Source organism: Gobius niger (genome assembly GCF_951799975.1).
Source record: "Gobius niger genome assembly, chromosome: 19".
NCBI lineage: Eukaryota > Metazoa > Chordata > Actinopteri > Gobiiformes > Gobiidae > Gobius > Gobius niger.
In genome coordinates, this window is record NC_136870.1 from 23,369,008 (window position 1) to 23,395,831 (window position 26,824).

The 26,824-nt window shown below is 41.7% G+C and overlaps 1 protein-coding gene across 1 annotated transcript in view; it reads right to left on the bottom strand.

Annotated features, from left to right (window-relative positions):
• adamts14 (ADAM metallopeptidase with thrombospondin type 1 motif, 14) overlaps positions 1-26,824 on the bottom strand; it is a 106,977-nt gene that overhangs the window by 31,783 nt on the left and 48,370 nt on the right. Inside the window, 4 exon segments of the mRNA XM_079577313.1 lie at positions 1,100-1,205; positions 8,596-8,752; positions 10,236-10,319; positions 23,898-24,094. Of these exon segments, the coding sequence (XP_079433439.1) occupies positions 1,100-1,205; positions 8,596-8,752; positions 10,236-10,319; positions 23,898-24,094 (544 nt within the window).

Below are 26,824 nucleotides of genomic sequence, written 5' to 3' on the forward strand. Positions count from 1 at the left end.
TATTATCATAGAATCATATTTATGTCAGTCATCTACAGCAAAGCTTTCAAGTTGATATCTGTAAAAAGATTTTTTGACAAACCTATGTTTATTTCTGCTTTCAGACTTGCATTCAGCTTCTACCAACCAATGTGGCTGTCATTATAGACCATTATTGGATAATGGCATGGCCACTATAGAGTGCACTTTAGGGAACAGGGTAGGCATTGTGTCACAGCCATCATAATATCCCCTCTACGATAGAGTGCATGGAGACTTGTCTCCGCGTGGTCTCCGAGAGGTGAACCTGTGAGACCTGTGAGCCGAAATGTCTCCAAGGCCTGTCGGATACCAAGGAGATCTCAAAGAGAGTCCATACGACTCCTTGTGAGATCTTGGTATCCGACAGACATTGCAGGGAAAGTCTCACAACTTGAAGACAATAAATAATGTTCGCAATATTGCCACAATTGCAAACTGTTCCAAGATATCTCTGTGACCAGTGGCGACTCTAGTCTAGGTCTAGGCTCTAGGCCAGAGAGATCGGCTCTTTGTATGTGTGCAATCAGTCCAAGTTGAGAGTTGCAACTGGTGAGCAGTGTTAATTTCATCGACTAAAAATATTTAGTCATAATTTTAGTCAAAGTAATATTTTGGCTGACTAAAACTAAATTCAAAGTTCATTATGAGACTAAAACTATGACTAAAATGTCCATATATTTTTCGTCGACTAAATTATGACCAAACAAAAATGAAAAGTAGAGACATAAATCATCCAAACTTCCAATAACAGTCTGAAAGAGCCTCAGATCATTTAACTTCACTACCAAAGGAACAGCTCTGAGCTTTGTTCATGTGGGAGAAACTTCATTAAATGATTATAAAATATTATAAATACAAAGTCGACTAAATGTGTCTTAAATTTAGTCGACTAAATTAACATGCAATTTTAGTCGACTAAAACTAGACTATCGGGAAGTTTGGACATCTCTGCTGAGACTGCTGCCCCCGGGACCCGGCCCCGGATAAAGGAAGAAAATGGATGGATGGATGGATGGATGGATGGATGGATGGATGTGGTCAAAATGAACACTGCGGCTGAGATATCCCCCTTACTCACACGTGGCCGGTCTCGTGCGCCACCACGAAGGCCGAGGAGAAGCCGTCTTCATGGTTGAGGGTGCAGCTGCGGAGCGGGTGGCACATCCCAGTCACCGGGGCGTAACCTGTTCAAACCAGGAAGAAACAACACAGGGGGAAACTAATCATCAACAACAGAGCACGTCGCTGCTGTAAAACAACCATGACATTTGAGAAGGAGGGGAAACTTCAATGTTAAGATGACTTTATATGCACAGATCATAGACACATGCAAGAACCTATAGGGATCAAGAAAAAATACATGGAGATTTAGAGAAACCTACTTTTCATATGGACGGCAATAACCTGCAGAGATCTGGAGGTGGACCTGACATTTACATAGCCAGGCTGTCAATATGGCTTTCTCGCTGTATTGTATATTGAGGAAGTCACTGGGATTGCTCCATAGATTGTTTCTCCCATCAAACAAAACTAGAGGCTGAATTGGATCCAATGATTGCCACTGCACTTGCATTTGTTTTGAACGACCTGGACATGACTTCAAAACTACGGCAGTCTCCGCAACGTCTCCTCTGATAAGATAGGCCCTTAAGCAGAGGACACACTCCAGCAGTAGTTCTAAACCAGTGGGTCGGGACCAACTTGTGGGTCATGGAACCACAGGGCTCAAAATGACTGTTGATAAATTGCTTTGAAAGTTTTCTATAGTTTGCCTTGTGATCAACGCTTGCACCATCTGATCCGAAAGTTGTTCATGGGCTATTTTCCATCTGTTTTCCCACACACAGCCGCTCTTATTGTGAGTCAAGAGCGGCTTGAAAGTGGGACCTGAAGCTACTCCAGTTGAGGACCAAAGCACTACAGGAGACTTAGCCAGAGAGACATAGACCGAGCAGCGCTTTGGCAGCTGATTTTGTCCCTTGTGATTTGAAGCAATGTAATTCTGTGGCAGCAAATCAGGCCACTCACACTGCAAAGCGTACGCTGCTCTGTGCCTCTATTCTTTTTTCCCGTTAATAGCATATGAGCGCATATGTAGACAGCCAGCGTGTGGTCCCTCCCTCTGTGTGAAGTCTGTTCCCTCATAAGAGTGTGAGATTATGATTAAAATGTCTGTGCGCAACACTTTCTGCACAATCTGGTGCAGTGGTTCTCAAACTTTTCACACCAAGTGCCAACTCATAACATCTCTGACCTTCCAAGTATCACCAGGCCTAGATCAAGAGCACATCTGGGCCAAACTGGGTCTAAAAGGGGGCATTAGCGTTGAAATGGACTTGCCAACAGTTCTCTTTAGCTGTGCATTTGACAAATTACTGACTAAATGATGTCTTAAAATGGACATGTCATGCATATGGTGCTTAACATAGCTCTAAAACATTATTTTAGGTGCCTCAGCCTTGATATTTGACATTTTACAATTTGAGATACAGGTGCCAGGAGCAGGTGAATACTTTATCTGGGGCTCCTCCTGCTGGCAGCTGTGGGTAATGCCTTCTAGTTTCGATTAACAGCGTGGTTTGCAGCTTCAGCAGGGCCTGATTAACATACTTTAATGTTGGAGTGAGCTTTAAAAATGTTGAGAATAGTTTGGGGCTTTAAAGCAGTACTAAGTGACTCATGCCCCTAGAGGCCATAAACGCCACTGCAGGTGTCGTAGCATATGTTAAGTTTTTTTACTAATTAGTTTTATGTGAGAGTAAATACTACGCTGACAGAAATGACAAAGAGAGAGAGGGATATTGTACATCCAATTACACAATGGAGATCATTTTTTCATTCAAACTTGGCTGGAAACATTGTTTGAGTGAAGCTAGCCCACAGCTAGCTTTGCCCGTTAGCCTGCTAGCTTCTTCTTTGTGATTCCATTAGTGTGTATTGGTGGCTCCGACCCGGTGCAGGAAGTGGTTTTCTGGCCAGAGACACCAGGGGGAGGTGAAATCATCCCATCAACACTTGCTTTACCCCCAGAGGGACTACGGAAAGGATTTATTAACGTAAACAAGTTACTTAGTACTGCTTTAACAATGACGCAATGGAATCTTAATTTAACAGCTTTGCCCGAGGATTACTCAAAACTGTTTGAATGTTGTGAAAAACTACTCCAGGTCCATCTTTGATGAGGGAACAACAAAAGTCAAAAAAAGTAGATTTTGCGGGATATATCCATTTTAACTTTACATTAAAAAAAAAAGTTGATATTTGTACGTATTTGACCCAGCCGCTGTATGAGTGGTCAATGTGGTACCTTTACTTTCCATCACTGTGGTGTTTGGAAGGTTTTCACTGCTGACGGACTCTCTCAACAGAAAACCTGCAAAACAATTGATCCTGGAGCGTTCCAGGGACCACTGTAATCAAAAGTAAAGGTGGTATGATGACCAATCATACAGTCACTGGGTCACTACAGGGTCAAATATGCACAAACATCAACTGTTTGTTTTTGTTTTTTTATATAATGCTCCTTTAAGGTAATAAGTGACTGGGTGTAAACCATGTCTAAACCAATTGCAGAGTTTTTCTAATTGGAGCTTTCATGAAATCAATCGAAAGCCATCAAAGCAATGTATCAACTGTGACTTTAGGCAAAGGCGTACGAAATACTGCCCAGCCCACAGTATGTCCTCGGCGTTACTTTATACAGTACAATGAGAAAGCCATATGTCCATATAGCCAGGCTTCTTGCAAACATACTGAAACTAACATCAAAATAATGTAGGAGGGAAACTCTTTCATCTCATCTCGAGGTAAAATGGGTGGAAGCAAAAGCACAAACATCAAACATGACTCGATCAGAGCTGTGCAGCAAGTCAGCGTGTTTTGAACTCATTTTTGCTTAGAAGCTGGTAACTTTATTTAAATTTTTATTTTCACACATTTGGTCGAACATTTCCTCATGCTGGTGGATATTAGAAGACCTTTTGGCATGCAGGTAAAAAGCAGAAGATGCAGCGGAGATAGAGCTGTGATGAAATGGTAAAGTATGACCGTTGTTTAGTGATGGGTTTCGTGTTATTGATGGATGGCTGATGGATATGACGAGGTGATGAACAACACACACCAAAAAAAAAAAAGCAAAGTGCGGTTTTCAAACATTGCACATCACACTGGCACAAAGTTTCAGGCAGCAAAACATTGAAACACAATCCAAATCTTCAAATAAAAAATAAAAAACAGCGCTCAGCAGCCAAGCCACATTCCTATTACTGCGAGACAAGAATTCAATTTACAAGTAGCTGTGACTCAAACCTGCTTTGGTTTCAACAAAATACAACAGAAAGTCAGGAGAAAAAAATATATCCATACTATCCATACTTAAATATTCACTAAAATTCACTCTCCTACATTTTATTGGCTAGAGTATGTGAAAAAAGTAAGACACATGTTATAAACAGCCTCTTTCCCTTCAAGACCCTCCCCTTTAAGGAAAATTAAAGGGATATTTCACGATTTTTGACACAGGGCCTCATTTCCTAGTCATCCACATTGTTGTTGATTTCTGGAGAATTTTTTTTTCTTAAATTCATGCAGTCCTTACGTTTGAAGAGTTTAGTGCTGCTAGGCTAGTGCTAGGCTAGTGCATGTCTATGGTAACTAGTAGCCTGCATTAAAAACTTCTTCAAAATCATGGGGTAGTCCTCCAAACGTTGCCATATCTGATTTGTTGAAAGCTCCTTTGTGAATTCCACGTGTAGTAATGCCGGCCGGAGGTAAACAAACTACTGTAGATCTGGTAACCGAGCAGATCACTCCGCCGCTGCGTAGCTACAACCAGGAAGTTGATGCTGCTCAAATATAAGTTGCAAAATGGTTATATTTCAAAAATTATTCAGTCAACACAGACATTTAGATGGGTCACCTGGTGTTATAAGTGATTTGCCTCAGGTGCTCTGTGCTTGGGTCAGACTGTTTTTAATGCAGGCTACTAGTTACCATAGACATGCACTAGCCTAGCACTAGCCTAGCACCACTAAACTCTTCAAACATAAGGACTGCATGAATTACAAAAAAAATCTCCTGAAATCAACAACACTCTGGATAACTAGTTTTGCCAAACCAACCCAGACCATACCTGTACAAAATTAGTAGATTTTACACTTTACACAAAAGAGTAATATTTTCCCCCGTTTCTCTTTTCGAGCCTCTCCACCTCTATCCCGGGGTCTATATTTGGCGGGAGAATGTAGCGTCCTGCGTCTAAGCTCTCTCAGCGCGGTGCGAAACCTGCCCTGACCCCCGGACTCCTCTGACGGGACGTCCCGGAGACGGAGGTGCGAGGTGGGTCTGTTATGATACAATCTGCCGCTGCCATGGCGACGCCCAGGTGGGACAGATGTGGCAGGTATACGTGCCCCGGTCCATACACACAAGAGTAGGGGTTTGAAGTCAGTGAGGCGCCGGGGGGGAGGGAGGGAGGCGCCGGATTTGGTACAAGCGGTGTTTGTCAAAGGCTGTGGCGTTTTTGGAGCTGGTCAAAAAAGAATATTTGACTTTTCTGCAAACCACCTATAGATCGGTATTATACAGTGGAGTACTGTACCTTCATTTAGCCGTAATATTTGATTGGATCGCCTTTAGCTTTGAGCCCGATGCATCCTGGCATTGTCATCTTGGAACATGCCAGTGCCGTAGATGAAATCCACTGAGGATGTTCAGACAATGTAGTTCTTTCTTTGCAGCTGTGAGACATATTTCACCCCAATCACACACACACACAGGAACTCAGCGTCTGAGCGGGTCATGCCAGATTCAATAATAATTGATAAAATAATTAGTAAGGGAGTTAGTCATGAAGTATTCAAACTGCTTGTTAGGATTTTTTTGGGTTTCAGACATCTTTTGGACAGGTAAACATGTACCGGGTCATTGGGTCATATTGATGTTACTGACAAATGAACATAGGAGGGTCAAGGGGGAAAACAATTTGGAGGAAAATCGAAACTTTCTCTAATTATTCAAAAACGACTTTAATAAATGCTGAATTATGCATATAGTTTTCTACTAAGCAAAGATACAAAAACATAAATAACGGAGAATGCTAGAATGATGCTTTATGTTAGCATCGTGCTAATGCTATCGCTAGCTAACGATGTGTCTAGACTTTTTTCGCTTCTACTTGCAATCTGCTGCTAATAAAACATCCATATTTCTGCTTAGCGCCGGCTCTGCTTGGTCAGTCTACCCCAGGGCAGCTTTGGTTAGTGTGTGAAGATTATCGACTGTTTTCTGGGAAAGCACTAAGGTTTTTTTTTAAGGGGAGGCACTACAGGCAAAACTCAATTTTTTTCAGTTTTCAGGTTTTGGGCCAAATTGGTCCCTGAACATATAAGCTTTCACCAGGAAACAGAAAATATACTGAATCTTCACAATGACATGTTTAAATATTGCGCTGATTCAATGTTCCCCCATAGACTTATATGGGAGAATGCAATTTCAAGGGCCTTTTTCTCAAAACACTGTCATTGTGGCGACACTATGTCCACGTCAGTCGAAAGACTTAACATTTTCCAGCCTTGGACTGAACAATACTTGGAAGATTTTTTCAGAGGGATTTTTTATTATTTAATCCCTAGCCCCATTTATTGAGTTTTGAATGTCAAAAAATAAGGCGAAAATTATTATTTTTTACACATTTTTCCACTAAAAAACAGCTTATTTTAAAACTAAGCAAGATATTCCAAATCCCCCTCTGAAAACTAAATATACATTTTTTTTCCCTATTCACCTGCAGTGTCTCGCCTTAATTATTATTATCATGAGTGTGAATTAGACACTCCAACCATGTTCACTGTAGGTTCAGGGTCTACAACCTTTAGAATCAAAAGAGCCAACAAAGGTCTGTGTTTACTTTGAATGTGTGGACTAAACTAGAGTTAAACTGTCCTAAACCAGAAGTTAATTAGGTATAATGAGGATTAGAGCAGAAGTAAAACTTAACTTTACCCGAACGCCTTTAACTAAAGACACACAAACACAAGAGCAGCACAGAATGAAGCCTCAAGTGGCTCGAAACCCAGATGTTGCAGGAACCTGGTGTGGGTGGAAACAACATTGTTATGTATCATTTTGTTTCTTTATGTTTACTTTCACCCTAATCAGACAATTTACCGAAGAGAACTTTTCTGTTGACTCGTACGGCATGAAAACTTTTAATAATTTGTTTGTTTAACCTAACGCCTTGTCTCATTATAACAGTCCCGCAAAACCTGGTGAATTTCTTTCTTTCTTTTTTTCTCTTTTTTGCCCAATCTGCTCAACTAACCGTACTTGGCCGTTATTTACCAAGATTTGTTTTGAATTATCCCTCAAAGTCCTATAGTTATTTGCAGAAAAGTCAAAAATATTTAAGCTGAGCATGGAATTAAACTTGTAGTATCTATATTTACGCAACCATCAAAAGCTTCACAATCAGAGGTGGGTGGTGAACCATTGCCCCATTGTTGTTGTTGTTGTTGTGTCTAGGAGCAAGACACACAATGGCTTACAACGTACTTCTTTACATCATTTTCAGGACACAGAAAAAACACTTTCAGGAATACTTAAAGGAAGGGTTTGTTGGACGCTCTTAACAAAACTGCAACTGAACCTCAGCTGCCCTTTAATATTGATAACACACACTATTCCTAAGTTGAAAGCTCAGAACCTCAAGAACACCATCACAGAGGGTTAACCAAGACCTTATGGTGAGCTACAGACAATTGAAACTATTCTGTGTGATTTCACATGAATAAAACACAGGAAACACCTTGTCTATTTTCACAAACCAAGCTTAATGAAACATAATTTAAATAAGAATGGACACACGCGAGCACCAACACCAGCACTAACTAGGAAAACGTCTGCTTTGTGATTCTGATTAGTTTATTGGCTCAAGGATTCAAACAAAAATACAAAAAATAACTTTTACATTGTAGTATTTTTGTAATTGTGTATAATATGCTTTTTTTTTTTCATATCACGGGGACACAGTTTGTAAAATATGTAGGGCCGTAGACAGGAGGGGGGGGGAGTTGCCCCGGGCCCCAGGACAAGGGGGCCCATGACAGAGTTCATTTTGTATTAGAAATCATAAATCACTTGATTTTATTATATATATATATATTTTTATTCCTATATCGATTTTATGTGCAGCACTTTGGAAACACTTGTTTATAAAATGTGCTATATAAATAAAGTGGATTGGATTGGATTGAAAAATGGAGGGGCGGCAAATGAAAAGATTTTGCCCCCGGAAGCCTGTGCCCTGGACCCACCTCTGATTGCAACACACAAACCATTTCTGTTTTTTCACTACATGCCAAAAACGTCCCTCCATATCAATATTTAAATTCAGGGTGGCCTCAGCATTGAGTCGGCAAGGCTTTTGGGAAGGGGGGTGGGGGGGAAATGACAAATGATGGAGTTTTATAAACATTTGTTGTTGCCTTTGGGCCTTACCTTGGCCAACCCTTTGTGTGAATGTTGCACAAATGTAGCAGCAGTCTGCACAGTCCTCGATCGAGTGTAGTACAGTACCTTGCATACCTGCGGGACCGAAATCTTGCCTGGTGAGGAAGATTGCGTGGTCGTGGTACTCCGCGTGCTCAGGGTCGCGCCGCTGCTGGGTGTTGGCCCAGCGGCACACCTGCTCCAGAGAGCGGGAGGGGTTTCCACGCTCGATCAGGCTGATGGACTGGAGGAGGAACAAGAGAGAGAGACAGGGATAATGTAAATTTGATTAATATGTTCTTTTTGCCCTAATGTTAAAGTCTGGAGAGTCGTGGACCCCTTATCGCTCCAAAGATCCCACAGGGCCCCAACACTTAGGACCTGATACGTATCACAATACTCAGGGGCCGATCCGATACATATTGCGATAAAGTAAGTAATGTTTATCTTAAAATGTGTAGAATGAAAACAAGTGCTTACAGGAGTGCATGATAAAAATGCCCACAAACCTAAAAGAAAGTATTGCAATACTTGAAAAAGTATTGATTCTCGATAACTGTGGGCTTGACACTAGTTTGAAGTGGCCACATTTAATAAATACATAAAAATCGTTTTACCACTGAGCTAAATTATAGAACTGTGGTCACTCACACCATGTCGACTTATCAGAGTTTTCAACCAATGATTCCCAACCTTTTTCGTCGTCGCCCCTAGAGGCCATAAGCACAACTGCAGGTGTTGTAGCAAGTTGCAATTTTTTAACTAATTAATTGTCTTAGAGAGTAAATACTACGCTGACAGAAAAGGTGAAGGGAGAGAGGGATATTGTACATCCAATTATACTGTACAATGGAAGAAAAAAAAGTTTGCTCAAGCTTGGCTGTAAATACTGTTTAAAGTGATGCTAGTGATGGCTCATCTGGATTTTTCTTCTTTTTTCTCCTTAAATGTCTTTATTTGGACACTATTTTGTTGCATACACAATACAGTAGGTGGCGACATGCGCTTTTGTTTGCCTGCAGTCCGCCAATAACCTTAAAGAAGAAGAACAGCAGCTGTTGGTGATGTCACTTTCCCTTCCCCTGGGTAAGGACGGTCAAATTGGGCAAATGCTGCTGAAGCAAAAGTCTTAAGACTAATTGGAGACTATTTGGGGCGGGCCAAGTTGCCGCTGGTCACAGAGATATCTTCGAGAGAGACGATAGGCAATTAGGCGAGTCTACAGGTCGTCCCGGTGATTCTCTATCAGGCCTACGCGGTCTCAAGCTGTTTCTGTTCGTTGTCCTCAACCTGTGAGACTTTTCTGTGATGTCTCTGCAATGTCCCTGAGACCTGTCAGACACCAAGAAGATCTCAATGAGACTCCATACGACTCTCTGAGATCTCCTTGGCATCTGACCGCTCTGAGACATTACATGGATGTCACAGAGATGCTCACAGGTTGAGGACAACAAATAGTGTTTGCTACGTTGCCACGGCTGCAGAAATCTCCGTGGCTCATTGCAAATTAGTACTGAATGACGTTTTAAAAATTATGCCTGAAAATCCTTCTCTTTGCCCTCCTGAGGTCGTCAGCCACTAACGTAATTGCCAAAAGTCCTTGGGCAAGACACTTCATCCATCAATCCGCCTTCTTCATTCATGACTTATCAGTATGGAAATCCCCCTGTGCATAATTCACACGTATATATAAGTTAAACAGAGAAAGCTTTGGCCCTGCTGCTCACCTGTCTATAGCCCACCATAATCATCCGCACAAGCACAATGTTGATATTGGTTCCCAGAGACTCGTCGTGGTAGATCTCATCCACCTGGAAAGAAAAGAAAGAAAAGTTTCACTGATGGAGTTAGAGACTCAACAAGCGACAAGAACGTTTTCTTTAGTGGACATACTGTAGAAGAAGAAGAGGAATCATTCATTTTAAATATAGGATCACTCAAAACTGTGTGACTGAAGCAAAAATACTACTCCAGGTATGGTTTTGAAGATAAAAGATATAACAAATATCTATGCAAATAGATATTGCGTTGATCTCTAGTTAGCAAGCAGATGATCCAAAGGTCTTTTGACACCTACAAATGTGTTCTTCTAAAACACTAGAGAGGCTCCCACACCTGCAGCACAGTGGAGTCGTCACAGGAGGCCCTACAGGGAACAAAAACGAGGAGGTATCCAGGCAAGACTCACAGCTCAGCCACAGAAACCTTGGCTCTCTGGCTAATGTACGTTCACTGGTGAATAAACTGGATTATATTCGTCTGCTACGCTCTTCCAAGAAGATGAAAGACTGTAAGTGCCCCAGGTGAAGAATGGTGTCAACAAGAGGAGGAGGAGGTGCAATGGGGGGGAAGGAGGAGAAGAGGAAGAGCTAACCAGTGCTGGACACCACGCTCTGAAACAGGGGCAAACCCGAGAGGCGCTGAAGGCAATACTACGGTTTCCCCGACCTTTAAACCCACAATGGCTCAGGACTTAACCCAACACCCTATCTACGCAACCTCACATCAGAACAGTGAGTGAAATCCATGTGGCCACTTTCTTTTTCCTTTGTTTCTTTTTGGTCAGACACTTTCACTTCAGTAAAAAGTACTTGGAGGACTCTCACTATATCAGTCCATTTCGTCTATAGCTGCAGATCCTGGACTTAAGGTGCATAACAACACAGCTTTGATACTTCATTGTATGGGCCTCACGTCAGTCCCTCTTTCACATTGACTTTATATCTCTCCATCCTTTTGAAGTCTGACAGCGATGCACAGCCACAGCATTTTGATCGCGGTCTGAGCTTTACCAGTGTGAGGGAGTCTTTTATGTGCATCCAGAGCAGAGCCATTGTGCAGGCACTTATGGAAGTCCACAAGGAGCACCTACGGGCATGTTGTTTTCCCACATACAGCACAAACAACAGAACATAACATCTCAATGGGGGCTTCATTTCCTTGCACTAGTTTCGCAGTCCAAACTTCTCTCTTCTCTCAAATGTCAATGCTTCTGGAATCTGCGCATAAAACCACAAATATGAGCACAAACAGAATGTTTGATCCTGAAAAATCTTTAAAAGTTGAATTTCCAAAGCAGGTCCAGTTTAAGGACATTCTACAACCTAAATATGCTCAACTTTGGCAATTTGCTAGTTGATAACATATAAACTTCTTTGGAGTGATAATGCTCGTATTTTACTCTCTGGTGTTTGTTTTTTTTTCCTTTCCATCTCGCTTCCATATCGCTGCAATTTGCTGTTAGCGTTCCAGGCATTCGTGTTCTGGGGAAAAGAATTACTCCTCCATCTCCAGAGGTCTAAAGGGAATCCACTGTAATGAATGCGTGCTCTGATAGAGAACTGGTGGGACCTCTCGAATCCCAATGCCATCTGTCTCCCCTGCAGCCTGTTGTACTGCAGTATTCTCCTACAGCAAGTTCATCACCTGCCTGTATTTTCATGGAAGACTTGACCTTTCTTAAGATCTAACACCCACATTTTAGTCTTTTACTGTAGCAACAATCCTAATTTTACACCACCAAAAACCAACGTCCAAAGAGAAGTAGTGCCAAAATTCCTCTTGTCCCCAAAACATTGTGATTTGCTCTATTTAGAATGAGGAGATCTATAGAGGAACGTCACGCTACAAAATTCAGCAGTACATGGAAGAACTCAATTTCACTCAATTTCTTTTTGTGTGCTTACAATGTAGAAAACTTTCAGGGACACCAGACCCCACTTTGGGAATTTAACTATAGGGTCTACAGCAGGGGTAGGCAAGTTTGCATCATGGAGGGCCGATTTTCATCATTGCCAAAACACCAACGGCCGAACCTCACCATTGTAGCCTAAAGTTAAGAACCATTTTCTGCAAATGCCAATGTTCTACATCAATGGTTCTTAAGTGGTCCGGCTCCGAGACCCGCCATTAACTTAAAGGAGCAATCCTTGATTTTGTTTTATTTTCTGTTGACAGTTTTCCTCCCTGAAAGTTGTGAAACCTGGTTTAAACTCAGTCCCTGTGACGAATTTTGATGATGTAAATGCATTAGGAAAGTTTGAGATGAGTTTGGACCAGAAAACAGCTATTTGAAATTTGAGTGACCCTGTTTCTTTGTACAATCAGGTATAGCTCCTTTAAAGCTGATCACCTGGAGCTCTTCAGGGCCAAAACAAATGTAAGGTTGGCAGAGTTTTTGGATCTCTGTTGTCTGCATATTTCCCACCTATACTTCTCATATAATCATATTTTACATTCTCAAAACTACTATTGCCTAGAGTTATAGTATAGTTACTGTATTGCAAAATCACACAATTATTACATATTTATTGCAACAATGTGTGTGCGTATATACCATATGGTTAAACTAGAAATGCTTCATGCAGCAACAACCAAACTTTCCCCATGACCTGAAACAGACCAACATCCACGACACATCGTCATGCTGCTACCTTCACTACTCTATTTTTCAACCTAGGACAACTTTACGAGTAGAATCGGTTTTCTTAGACCACTGGGGCTGAAACAGAGCACCTCAAAAGACCTTTTCCAGCGAAACCGAGGGCCATTTCCCCAAATACGAGTTCTCCGTAGACAGATGTGGCATGAATTATTCTTGTTATTTGCGTAGCTGTAGGTACATAAACACGGCTCTGACAGAGTGGACGCTTATAGAGCGGCTTCCTGCGAGCCAACCGGGTCAAGTAAATATCCTTAAGTTGTTTTTGAAACCCATGACTTGGCGCTTGTCCTGGAGGCTCGTTCACCGGTGACCCAACGCCAACCCCCCCGTGTTGAAATGACTTACTGATGCAGAGCGCGGAGAAACAGACCCCGCATATAGTCAAAAACATAATGCTGAGAGCTTCTACCAGTCCCAAGCCTGGATAATAACACATATTAACAATAACTGTAAGATCTGATTATTTTCAGGCTGTTAAATCCCTAAACTCCCACCTGAACCGAGCACATTTTCTCCAGTTTGGCTTTACCCCAGTCCAAAAGCCTCTGGAAAAAAGCTGTGAAAATAGCAACAAAACTGAGACGAAAACAATGATGGAAATGTGACAAAAAAGTGAGAAAACATTGACAAAAAAGTGACGAATAATTGATGAAAAAGTGGCAAAAATGTCACAAGAAATTGACAAAAAATGGACAAAAAAGAGACAAAAATGTGACAAAAAATTACAAAAATATGACAAAAATGTGATAAAAAATTTAGAAAAAAAATTGACAAAAAATTACCAAAAAAAAGACAAAAAATGTGACAAAAATGTGATAAAAAAATTGACAAAAAAACGACAAAAATGTGACAAAAAATGACGAAAAAGTTACAAAAATGAGTTGAACACCCAACAACAAAATTATGGAAACAAAATCTGATGACGTGAGGAAAAAGATCCTCTCGCTTCAGGCGGGAGTCAAGAGGTTAAACTACACTAGGTGGGGTTATTTTAGTCATATAACTCAAAATAATTAAGTTAGGACTCTAAAGCGCAGAGAAACTTCATGCCGTCCTCTGCGTGATGTATGTCAGAGTGTGGGCTGGCGTTTTCAATACAGTAAATACACTGCCAATCCCTCAAAAAGGTGTCCACCTGGATTCAACTGACAGTTCTGATCTGGGTCGGGTCTAGGTTCAAGTCCAGAGTCCAGATCTCAACCCCAGTTAAGACGTGCTGGAGAAGGCTTTGCACAGTGATCAAACTTTCCCATCAGCAATACAAGATCTTGGTGAAAAATGAAAGCAACACTTCTCACAAACAGCAGGAGACCAGCGCTGCACCTCGCACCCCCGTTTATTATAGATCCATGCCCTCACCCCACGACACACCTCTCACCCCCACACCATGTAAACACAAACACTGAACAAGAGATCGCAGCAGATCGATTGGACGCAGCAACAGTTAGCGGCTAACAGTTTAGCATTGTGACAGAAGTTTGCAAAAAGATGGTGAACGGACAAACATGTGACCGACCTGCTCTGATGCAGCTGAAATCCTCCTGAAATGTCCGTTTGTTTATTAATCCAGTAGCTACAGGAGCTGTCAGGTCTTTTTCCTCTTTTTTTTTTAAGTTCTTTATTTAAAACACAAACAAACAGAGACGATCCTGCCATCAATATCAAAGGTGTAGCGCCCAGTCTTAACTGTGCATATGACAACTGAAACTATTGTGTCCATACTATTCACATATTTATTTATTTAATTTACTATTTTTTATTTATTGACCTTTTTTTTAATATAACCCGACATACAGTTGCAAAATTGTCAATATAGTGTGTCACATTTCTTAGAAATTAACTGCATGTAAAAAAACTCCACCCACCCTCCTCCCCAACCAACCAAAGGCCCATGAACCACTCACACAAAAATACACACAAACACACTTCCTTAAAATAATACAGACTTTAAAGGAATAGGCCACCGTTTTTACATACTGAGATATGTTCTTACCTTAGCTTTGACGAGTTCTTTAGGACCTGTCTGATCTTCACCCGTGCCTTCAGTCACGTAAACACAGTGCGACGGCGTTAGCATTTAGCCTCTCCCCCTCTCCTCTATAGCTCCAAAACAGGTCACGATAGAAGCTACCAAGCTCTTCCACGTTTTCCCTATTTAAATACAACAAAGTATAATTACACAAAATTAAACAATGTGGATTTTCTAAGCGGATAAAAGGGGGAACTATATTGTAAGGTGTAATAAAACCAGGAGTAGTTCGAAATCCGCGCAGTAATCTTCACTTTGCTGCGCAGTAATCTTCACTTTACTGTGCGGATGCCAAACTACTCCTGGTATTATTACGCCTTACAATATAGTTCGCCCTTTTATCCGCTTAGAAAATCCACATTGTTTCATTTTGTGTAATTATACTTTGTAGTGGAACACTTCACCTAACCATATTTAAATAGTGAAAACGTGGAAGAGCTTGGTAGCTTCTATCTTGACTTGTTTTGGAGCTATAGTGGAGGAGAGGCTAAATGCTAACGCCGTCTGTGCTGTGTTTACGTGACTGAAGGCACGGGTGAAGACCAGACAGGTCCTAAAGAACTCGTCAAAGCTAAGGTAAGAACATATCTCAGTATGTAAAAACGGTGGCCTATTCCTTAAAACTGAATCTAGGAAAAGCGGGGAAAAATATAAAAACAAAAAGAAGAAATAAAATAAGTAAATAAATAAAAATAAATAACAAAATATAAAAACTATAAGTACACTTGTTCCTCTTTTTTTCCCCTCAAAAAACAGTACTGCGCTGTAAACTTAGTCCTAAATGGAATTATTATGTTCTAACTTTCATGAAAGTTGTAATGAGATTTCCATAGCTCATTGAATGCAATCAGAGCAGCGTGTTGTCTAAACAGTGTGGAGGGGAGTGACTCCAACATGACTCCAAGTTGGGCTATGAGGAGAATTTGTGAAGTTTGATAACTGTCTCTTGAGTCTTGCGAAATCAATCAAACCAGGAATCTCCCGACTGAAACTGAACATTTGACTTTTTTTATATATGTGCAACAAATGTGCAAATCTCAATCAGACAGACGGACACCGTGTCTCCTAATATCGCAATGATAATTTTGCAATCACCAATATGCAGCCCAACCTACTCAATGATGAGAGAAAGACATTGAAATGGTTGAGAGCACTCAAGCAGCATGTGAAACCTTCAGATGAGAACAGCGAAGTGCTTGTTCCTCTGGTGGCATCATGTAACCCTGTTGTGAATGATATAATAAGACACCAGCACGAATGATTTTCTCCTATGACTTTATCCCACTTCATCCTCAAGGCCAAACGGCTCCTCAATGGGATTAGTCACCAGGCAACGCCATTCACGGACGCCATCATCCCGAGCTCCAGCTGCTCACATCTCCGAACCATCAATTGACCAAAACAAAAACATGCTGCTTTTGACTCTTACGTTCGCCATTACAACCTTGTCTTTCATAAAACACTGAATCTGTCTTTTGAAAGTAGTTTTTGTCAACTTAGAATGGTCACAAAAGCCAATGGCATATCAAAGGCATTCAGCGAAAAGAGGAGCAAATACAATCTGCTACTCTCTGCTGTCCTCAAGCACTTGTTTTTATTTTCTCATTCATCAATTTGAAGGATTTTTGGGCTCACATTGTGAAAGAGCGGTTCAGGGAGCATCGGACATTGTTTTTACACTTTACACAGTCCAGATCTTAAAGGGACATTTCAGGATTTTTGACATAGGGCCTCGTTTCCTAGTTATCCAGAGTGTTGTTGATTTCTGGAGATTTTTTTTTTTTTTTTTTTTTTTTTGTATTTCATGCAGTCCTTATATTTGAAGAGCTTAGTGGCGCTAGGCTAGTGCATGTCTATGGTATCAGCTAGCCTGCATTAAAAACAGTCTGACCCGCTCCACAGAGCACCTGAGGTAAATCACTTATAACACCAGACTAACCATATAAATGTCTGTGTCCATAGAATATTTTTGTTAATATAACTGACCTTGTATCACATGAATGATCACATTTTGAGGGACTATTTTCTAGCAGATCACTCCGCCGCCACGTAGCTTATACAACCACGAAGCTGATGCTGTTCAAATATAAATGCAAAACAGTTTTAATGATTCTATTAAGATAGACATTTATATCGTTAGTCTGGCGTTATACGTGACAACAGTGGACGGTGTTTAATGCAGGCTAGCTGATACCATAGAAATGGCAGATAAATCAACCAGACATAAAGACTAAATGTATTGAATCGAGACAGAAACATCCCAGAACAAGTGAAATAATCTGGATCAAATGCCCAATTTAACGAGCCAAAACTTCATGCAACACTGTTGACATGGCAGCAGCTTATTGAAATAATGCCACAGCAAATGTGTTCTGTAATGAAATATTAGAGTGTGTGACCTTATTTCTTGTGCCAAATCTTTTTTCTTTCTTTCTTTTCTCGCCGGGTCAGGCAGTGCATGAGCGCTTTTTCAACCTGACCCACCCGCACACCAAGTTTGTCATTTCATTCACTTTAGTTTAGCTGTGCATCATTTGACTTATGCTTATCAAAAGAGGAAAACAAATGCAAAGCCCCTTTTTTTTCCTGAGCTGTGCCCGGCCACTGACCTCACAGTCAAAAAGTCACTCACAACAAAGAAAAAGTGCAAGTTTACACAAATATGCAACTAAAGGAACAGCATTTAGTGACAGGGGTTTAAATTATGACCCTCCCGCACAAAAGCTCCGCCGCTGAGAACACAAAAAAAACTCTGTTCTGGCGTTTGTCCAAATTTACACAAGGAAAGAATTCAAGCAAATATTCCATTCACACCAGAAGCATTCGGGGGCAATAAATGCTTTAAGGAGCGCTGCCCGAAAGAGCCCGAAAAGTCCAGACGTTCTGACCCACATACGAGTGTTTGTGCTGGACCAGAGCTGCGCTGTGACCTGATCAGTTCATAATTTTCCTCTATTGTTAATATTCTTTGTGTCGTGAGTAGGATTTAAATGATTAGGACCAGAGCGACGGAAAGTTCTCAAAAGCTGTAAACCTCTAGTGACGACAAAGTGAAAATGAGAGTGAAAGGTTGACTGGTTCCGTGATGTGAAGCGCTTTAGGCAGGTAGAAAGGCAATATACAAATGTGACCATTTACCTTTTTTTTTTTTTTTTAACTCTCCAACTTAAAAAACTGCACAATTCATGAATTTGTCCTATGAGCCAACTCTGTAATGCAGTTCTTATATTTGAAGAGCTACGTGGCGCTAGGCTAGTGCAAGGCTAGCGCATTTCCATGGTGTCAGCTAGCCTGCATTAAAAACAGTCTGACCCGCTCCACAGTGCACCTGAGGCAAATCACTTATGACACCAGACTAACCATATAAATGTCTGTGTCCATAGAATCATGTTTGGAATATAACTGACCTTGCATCACATGAATGATCGCATTTTGAGGGACTATTTTCTAGCAGATCACTCCGCCGCTGCGTAGCTTATACAACCACGTGGCTGATGCTGCTCAAATATAAGTTCTTTTAAATGCAAAATGGTTAAAATTACTCGACACAGACATTTATATGGTTAGTCTGGCATTATAAGTGATTTGCCTCAGGTGCACTGTGGAGCGGGTTTTCTGTTTTTAATGCAGGCTAGCTGATACCATAGAAATGCACTAGCCTTGCACTAGCCTAGCGCCACATAACTTTTCAAACATAAGAACTGCATGAATTACAAAAAAATATATATCCAGAAATCAGCAACACTCTGGATAACTAGGAAATGAGGCCCTATATGTCAAAAATCCTGAAATATCCCTTTAATATCTCATTGTAATGACATCCACCAATCGACTGTCAGAGGACACGCGTGACAGCTTTCATTGGTGTATACCAGGGCTAAGGAAATTTCCCTGGGGGCCAAAATATACTGGGAGTGTATCGATGGGGTCCACAAACAAAAACTCCAGTAAAATATGCTTTGATTGGGAAAATACTATTGAGGAAACTTGATTTCTATTGCACTTAAAGGGACTATACGGAGTTTAAAAATGTTAAAATGGTATAGTTATGAGCCCAGACCTGTTCACCACAACTGCCTCTAAAATCCTGCACTGTCACTCAAAAAGGTGTTATTTCGGGTCCAAAGTGCCGTCATGCACGAGCTTAATATAGAAGGTGCAGTTACACGTATGACCTGAGGTGGCAGTAGTGAGTATAAAATGGCCAACTTGCATCTAGCCCCTTTAACAAGCCTGTGTCACAAGTTTCTGCTACACTGTAGTCATGATTCCTTCACTCAGCACTAGGTGGGGCAGACTGACCATTTATCACGTGGCTATAATTTGTTGTTTTTATCCTCACCTCTTTTTATGTCTGTTCCCTCTGCTGGATACGTGTGGAATTTTTTCCCTTTTTTTAAATTTATGTTGCCGCCTAGTGGCTGGAATGAGCACAGTGATTAGTTCCTTATACATTCATAACTTCGCACAGGAATGGGCTAGAGACAAACAAAGGCTTGATATATGTCACTTTGCATGTAATGAGTCTATATCATCATTTTAAGTTGAATAACAGAAGTAAATGCACTTTTTCATGATATTCTAATTATATGACGAGCACCTGTATAAGAGCAAGTGCAAGAGCAAGATTTTTCTAACATACCGACTCCAATCAAGAGCAAATACATTCATTTCAAGAGAATTGCACTTGAAATAATCTTAATTTTACCTCTACCAATACAGTAAAGTTATGCAAAACCTGACTGAGGGTATCCAGTTGCATTCCACACTTCTCCTAATGACAAATCCAGCAGGAGATGGAGGTGGGACTGTTTTGGTTTTTGTGAATGAGAACAGCAGATGTGGCGCAGAGGTGTCCCTGGCTTAGCCTCACATAAACTGACCTGAACAACGCGGCCATTGTGAAGAGGCCGAGGGGGTTAGCTTGGTAGCGTTGGTTCAGCGATGGCGAGTGTTTTCACTTTCAGATAATTTTCAAATGCAGATACAGAAACTGAATATTGACTTTGGTATCTTTGGGACAGTCCTGAAGAGTTTTTCATCCTATTTAACCAATAGACCATTCTCTGTTTAAATAGAATTATGTCTGAAGCCATTGCTCTGCTGAATGGTGTTCCTCAGGGATCGATCTTCGGTCCAATTTTGTTTATGTTGTACATCAACCCTCTTAGAAAAAACATTAGCAAATTTAAAAATCATCTTTGTGCGGATGATATCTAATTGTACTTTTCATTGTGACGGGTCAGACGGTTCAGAAGCCCCTTATTAGAGACCAACAGGAATCGTGAGGCCGTCCTTCTGTGGACCCACCACCTGCAAGAGGAGCCATAAGGGGCTGGTGCAATGTGATTTGGGCAACGGAAAAGTGGATGGATGGATAGATGGATGGATGGATGGATGGATGGATGGATGGATGGATGGATGGATGGATGGATGGAGTCAAGAGTTGAATAAGACTGCTAAATTTAAAAAAGAATCAGACTTTGATAATTGTCCCAGAGCAGAAAATCCCTTTCACGGTGAACATCCTCGGTTCTCTGGACTCCTCGGTTCAGTCGAGCATCAGAAATCTTGGTGATTGGTTTGACCAGTCATTATCACTTGACAGCCATTCAAAAACAGTTTTTACCACTTGAGAAAAAATGGTTGATAGTTCAGAACACTGCAGCGAGGCTTTTAACAGGAAAAGACGGACACTACTCTTATGTCCGTCTTCACCAGCTCCCCATCCAATTTTTCATTGATCTTAAAGTCTTGACTTTTAGATCCTTGCATGGCCTGTTCCCGCCTCAGTCCTCGGGCCAGAACCAAGCGACCCACTTCAAAACCAGAGGAGACTTATCCTTTCAAGCTTTTTGCTCCAAAACTGAAATCACCATTTTCAGTCCCTGCATGTGGCCGACTCTGTTCATCCTTTTAAAAAGCAGCAGAAAACACTTCTTTTCAGATGAGCTTTGATTGCCGCTACTTGTGTATAATCAGGTGCTACAGAAAGACGTGTTCCATCAATAACTCTTTCAGTGAAAAGTTTGAAAAACACTGTTCTCAGGCTAATGTCTCTAACCTTCAAGATCAAAAGAGCCACTTGTTATAAAATAAGCTTAAGTAATTAAAAGCAGCAAAGAGTGAAAGGCCTTTTATTCACAACTAGCAAAGACTTTTATTTATTCATTTTTTTACATTATGAACTTTGATGAAAGATGAATTCATTACAGGGTACAAATGCATTGCTTTATTAGAAAGAACTGAAGGGGAGTCTGGAGGGTTCGTATCTGGGAAAGTTCATTGTTCACTGACTGTATTCTGGTTAATTTTGCATAAATAAAGTGGTAAATGATAAGTTGCTTTTGTTTGTTTTTTGCAGCTCATATCGCAAGAGTAGGCAACGTTAGGCAGAGGGGCCAAATCCAGCCCTTGAGCATGGATTTTGAGAGATATTACCACACAAATCGGAGAGTATTTGTAGAGTTTGCCATAGTACTTATGTACAGTACTGGCATTTGTAGAAAGTGGTGCTTTACTTTGGGCTAAAACTGTCAGGTTTGGCCTTTGGTCTTTTTGTACAATGAAGAAAATTGGCCCACCATCGAGCAAACGTGCCTCCCATGGGTTAAACTATTTCTATTGAAACTCAAAGGCTGTATGTGGCTCTTGGCGTATGGTTGCTTATCGCCTGATTTTTCAAGATACAAAATAAATAAATAAGGTGGTAAAGCCAGGTCCGACTCCTCCAGACGAAAAGGGGGATGAATTTCGCTTTTCAAACCTGAAAGCTGAAGAGGCTTCTTAGATGAGAAATGCACAAATGAGCAATGAAGTAATTTAGTGGAAACTTTGTCACTTAGACACTGGCAGGAAGGCATGTCAGTGATGCAACGAAGGAAAACATTGCTAGATTTGCTCATATAGTGCTTTTATAGAGCTTTTCACCTGTCCAGCCATCACCTCTCAAGCTTATTTTCATCAGAAAGCACACAATACTTGCACTCAGCCTTCCATTAACACTCTAGGTCCAACGCTCTTCAGTTCCATTTCAACCACAGAAGTGATGACCTAAATGCGTACAGTCATTATCCTTCTTCCAATGCCAGAACGTGACCAATTAGAAGCACTTTCTTTATCCATAATTGACCCCTCTCCCGTCACCGCCATTGTGCCGTGTTTGCATTTTTTCTATACCCATGAACGCGGCCGGGAATGTGTCCTGGTTACCGACACGCGAATCATTCCTTGTTTGCGGCGCTCAGAGATGACTTCTGGCACTGCGGGTTGCCATGGCAGCCCCGCTCAGGCCTCAGTCAACTTTTCTAATTGGTCTCCTCCATTCGGCGACTGTTACGGGCTCTACCCAGCGCCCTGCAGGATCTGACTCCGGGGATTTGGGCCAGACAAGCGGATTATGGTGGAAGGTGCCGCTTGAAGCCGTAATAGCCCACGGCTCAAAGGGAGGTTTTTTTTTCTTTCTTTTTTACATTTCTGTGCGTAATCCAGAAACGGCATGAAACCACAGCTCTGGGAATATGTGCGGGAAATGTTTTTTATTAAGGAGAAAGTGGCGTGCTCGGTTGGTCTTTGTGGCGACAGTGGCTCAGACAGAAGAGCAGGTTGTCTTGTAACATGAAGATCAGCAGTTAACAAGCGCAGCCTCACTTCTACCAGTCAACCTCACGACAGCTGTGGCTACAGGAGACGCTAATTGTATTTCTGAGTGTCTGTATCATTGTCAGTGCTTTTTATGTAGGAATGAGTACTGTTAAAGGGACTATACGGAGTTTAAAAATGTCAAAACTATGTATTTTCCTTTAACCCTAACCCCCTACATGTTCCAACAATGTCCTAATGTGTAGAATGAGCTCAGACCTGTTCACCACAACTGCTTCTAAAATCCTGCCACTCAAAAAAGTGTTAATTCGGGTCTGAAGTGGCAGAAGGTGCAGTTACACGTATGACCTGAGGTGGCAGTAGTGAGTATAAAATGGCTAACTTGCATCTAGCCCCTTTAAACGATACCAGTGCGGCATTGAAAAAGTTAAAATATATCGAAAGCAAGTCCTGTAAACAAAATCGAATATCTTTAGATCCAAGTTTTGATGCTGATGCTCCAGGGACAGCATTAAAGGAAGTCGCCCGGTGGCGGCACATGTTGGCGCAGTGGTTAGCACTCGTGCACAGCTAAAAGATCCATCCAAGTTCCATCCCCACATGGGGCCTTTCTGTGTGGAATTTGTGTGTTTTCCCCGTGTCTGCTGGGCTACAAATCTGGACGTGGGTCCCCGGGCACCAGCCTACACTGGCTGCTCACTGCTCCTACAGATTGCCCCAATGGCACTGAGAAATGTGTACTCAAATACAGTGAACAAATTTCACTACAGGGATCAATAAAGCATACCTTAACCTGTTTCACCTCACCGTAATCTTTCTTTATGGAATAAATCAATCTTCATTCCCACCCTCACCTATGGTCATGAGATTTGCGTAAAGACCGGAAGGACAAGATCGCGAATACAAGCGGCCGAAATGAGTTTCCTTCGCAGGGTGGCTGGGCGATTCAATTCATATTTAACCTAATAAACAGATAAACAACACATGCTTATTGAATAGAATTATTTATCAATACTTCAGGCTCAACCCAAACCATAAAATAATAGGCTGTGGACTGTCACAATCCTTCTGGCACATCCTTCTAAATGTGCAGGGCAGACCGCCATTTCACCACTGATGAATAAAGTAATACGATATTGCATTTCATAACTTGAAAAAAAGATCTTTAAAAGGTACACAAAATAATCCTTTTCGCTCCCCCTTTCAGAAGCAATTTCATTAGCTGACATCAACAATGGCCGCATTATGTTATTTAGAAACCTTCATTTACCAAAAGCTTGTCCAAATCAGAGACAAATTATCCAATCCACTTACTATATTCATGAGAGTGAGGACGTAGTTCTGGACGTGCTCTTTCCCGTGGAATCGAATGACCGAGTCGTCCACGGCCAGCAGCACCTCAATGTTGTAGTCCTCTTTTTTGGCGTGTCTCTTTTTCCGCTCAGACTCCGACAATTTGTGTTCGACAACGTCCAACGCTCGGGGCAGGTCGGCGATGCCAAAGTCCGCCACTAAAAGAGAGGGAGACTTTGTTGGTTATCGTAGGATTTGGTAATGGACATTGTTATAATCTCAAAAAGTTGATTCTCCGTGACATGGAACCATTAAAATCACTGAAGGTGCAAACTCCACAGAGAAAAACACAAAATTCTGTACAGTACATCAGGGATTGTTTACACACAGCAAAGGCTTTGCTTTTGTGTCAAAGGCTTTGCCAAAGAATCAGTGAAGTCATTCAGACGGCAGCATTTACTTTAGTACTTTGTTTGTGACCTCTGTTTTCTCATTATACATGAATATTTAAACAGGATGCGGCGAAAATGCTGGCAGATGGTGGATACAATATGTTAAACATGTTAGTGCTGAAGCTAAACGCTAACTTTAAATGGATGCCAACATGGTAGTGGCTCGGTAGTGCAGCAGTTAGCGCTCATGCTTCACAGCTAGAAGGTCACGGGTTCGATTCCCATCAGGACGGGGCCTTTCTGTGTGGAGTTTGTATGTTCTCCCCGTGTCCGAGTACTCCGGTTTCCCCTACCACTAAAAACATGTACAATAGGCCAGGATGAATAAGAGTGGGTTTGAGGGTCCACATGGGGGACGATGGATGGAAATTAGCCCAACGCTACAATCCTGTGTGGGAACATGACCCATGTATGTTCATTAAAATGCATTGTCCCGTCCAAATAAATGAAGAAAATAAACCAATAAAATAAATGTTAAAATAGCGCCACAATCTGATTACATTTCCTCTGGTAATATTTGGTAATAATCTCTAACACATCTTTATCACTATCTTACACTTTGTTGTGCAGCTGTTTCAATAAAGAGGGGAAAAAGGTGGTGAAAAAAATGATGCCCCACCATTTTTATTTTTGGAACCTATTTTATTTTCAATTTCTAAAGATGATCTAAAGGTCTTTGAGCAGTATTTGAGACCTACAAATCCACAGATTTCTTCATCTGAAACACTGAAGAGGCACCAAGAGCCCCCACACCTGCAGCACAGCGTTGGCGTCACAGAGGCGCTACAGAAAACAAAAGACAAGGAGGTATACGGACAAGACTCACAGCTTTTTTACGCATTTAACTTTCAATTTGCGTAAAACAAATCTGACAAGTGAAAATAGTCGTCGACACTCTACACTGGCCACAAAATGATGCGTACAAAGCCCTTTGTATGCCACAGCTGCCCTATGGGGTGGTCTGATGGAAGCGAAGCTGCCAGTCTGCGCCATCGTGCCCTCTGACCATCGCCTTACATCCCACATTCACACGGGCAAGGTGGGTGAACCGTCTTCCCCCACGGGCTGTAGAAAAGCAGGTCAGACGTCAGAGTTTGGGTGGACAGGTTTAGGTCATGACACCAGGAGTCACATTCCAGACCTTTTGCATCTGCTCCGGTGAACGGGCTGCTCAGGAAAACACGCTTATGTGGAGAAGGATTAAAGACGCCAGGCTCCTGCTGAACCAGAGCTGTGAGGAGCCTCAGTATGTCTGTGTAGGCTCTCAGTCGTACAGGAGTTGCCTATCTTCAATGAAGGTTCTTGAGTCATCTTCTGAACTCTGTAGTGGAAGTGTTGAACGTTTCGCCGTTTGTTTTGTCTTTTATATGAGGGGCGACACTTCAACTACAGAGTATAGAAGAACCTTGAAGATTAGTAGTAGTAGAGCTGGGTAATTAATCGAAATCGAAATCTTTGGTCAATCTCAATAATCTTTTGTCCCTAATGAGTGAATTCATTTACATTGAGTAAAACGTGCTGATGATCTAAGTGTCTTTGAGCAGCATTCGAGACCTACGAATCCACAGATTTTTTCTTCTGAAACACTGAGGAGGCACCGAGAGCCCCCACACCTGCAGCACAGTGTTGGCGTCACAAGAGGCGCAACAGGAAACTAAAAGGTGACAAACAAGGAGGTATCTGGGCAAGGCTCGCAGCTAAGACACACAAGCCTTCATATTGTTCTGTGTAATATATGTTCACTGGAGAATAACATGGATTATATTTGTCTGCTCTTCTCAGAGATTGGTGAAGAATGGCGTCAGAGCCAGGGGAGAAGGAGGAGGACAAAGATGAGAAGGAGCCAGGGGAGGTGGTGGGAGCGGAGGGAGCTGCGCAGGAGGAATAGGCAGGAGGACCAGTGCGGGACACACTGAGGGAAGTACTCCGGTCTCTCCGACCTCCAAAAACATGCTGGTCAGGTTGGACCCACAAAGACAACGTTCTCCACAACAAATCCAGACAAGGTCCAGCACAAATCCGTCCGAACCATCGACTTCATCATGTCCGGTTTCAGGAAGTGAAATTATATAACTTCATGAATGATGCACCTTCTCTGCTCAGACCGGATTATGTGATTCAGACTATATTTTCTCTGCTTTGTCCAGAGCTTGAGGTAAATAAGCATCCTGAGTGGCCCTAAAAGGAAAGCCAAGGACTTTGTTTTTGACTATTTTTCCTGATTTCTTTTGAGCTTCGGTGCAAGCAGACAGTACAAAACAACACTCTCTTCATTTTTAATATAATTCTGTCCACCTGAAACGACCACAGTTTGTCTCTGCTGACCCTTTCTTCCCCCTCGCCATCGCAGACTGAGGTGTCCAAAGAGAGGGTTTATATCCACCAATAAAATATGTTCTTTGGGTTGGGGTGTCGGAACTTTTTTTATTGGATATTTTTTGCGAAAGGACAGAAGGATTTGGAAGCATTGCCAAGCTACACCAAGTACTTTTGAGA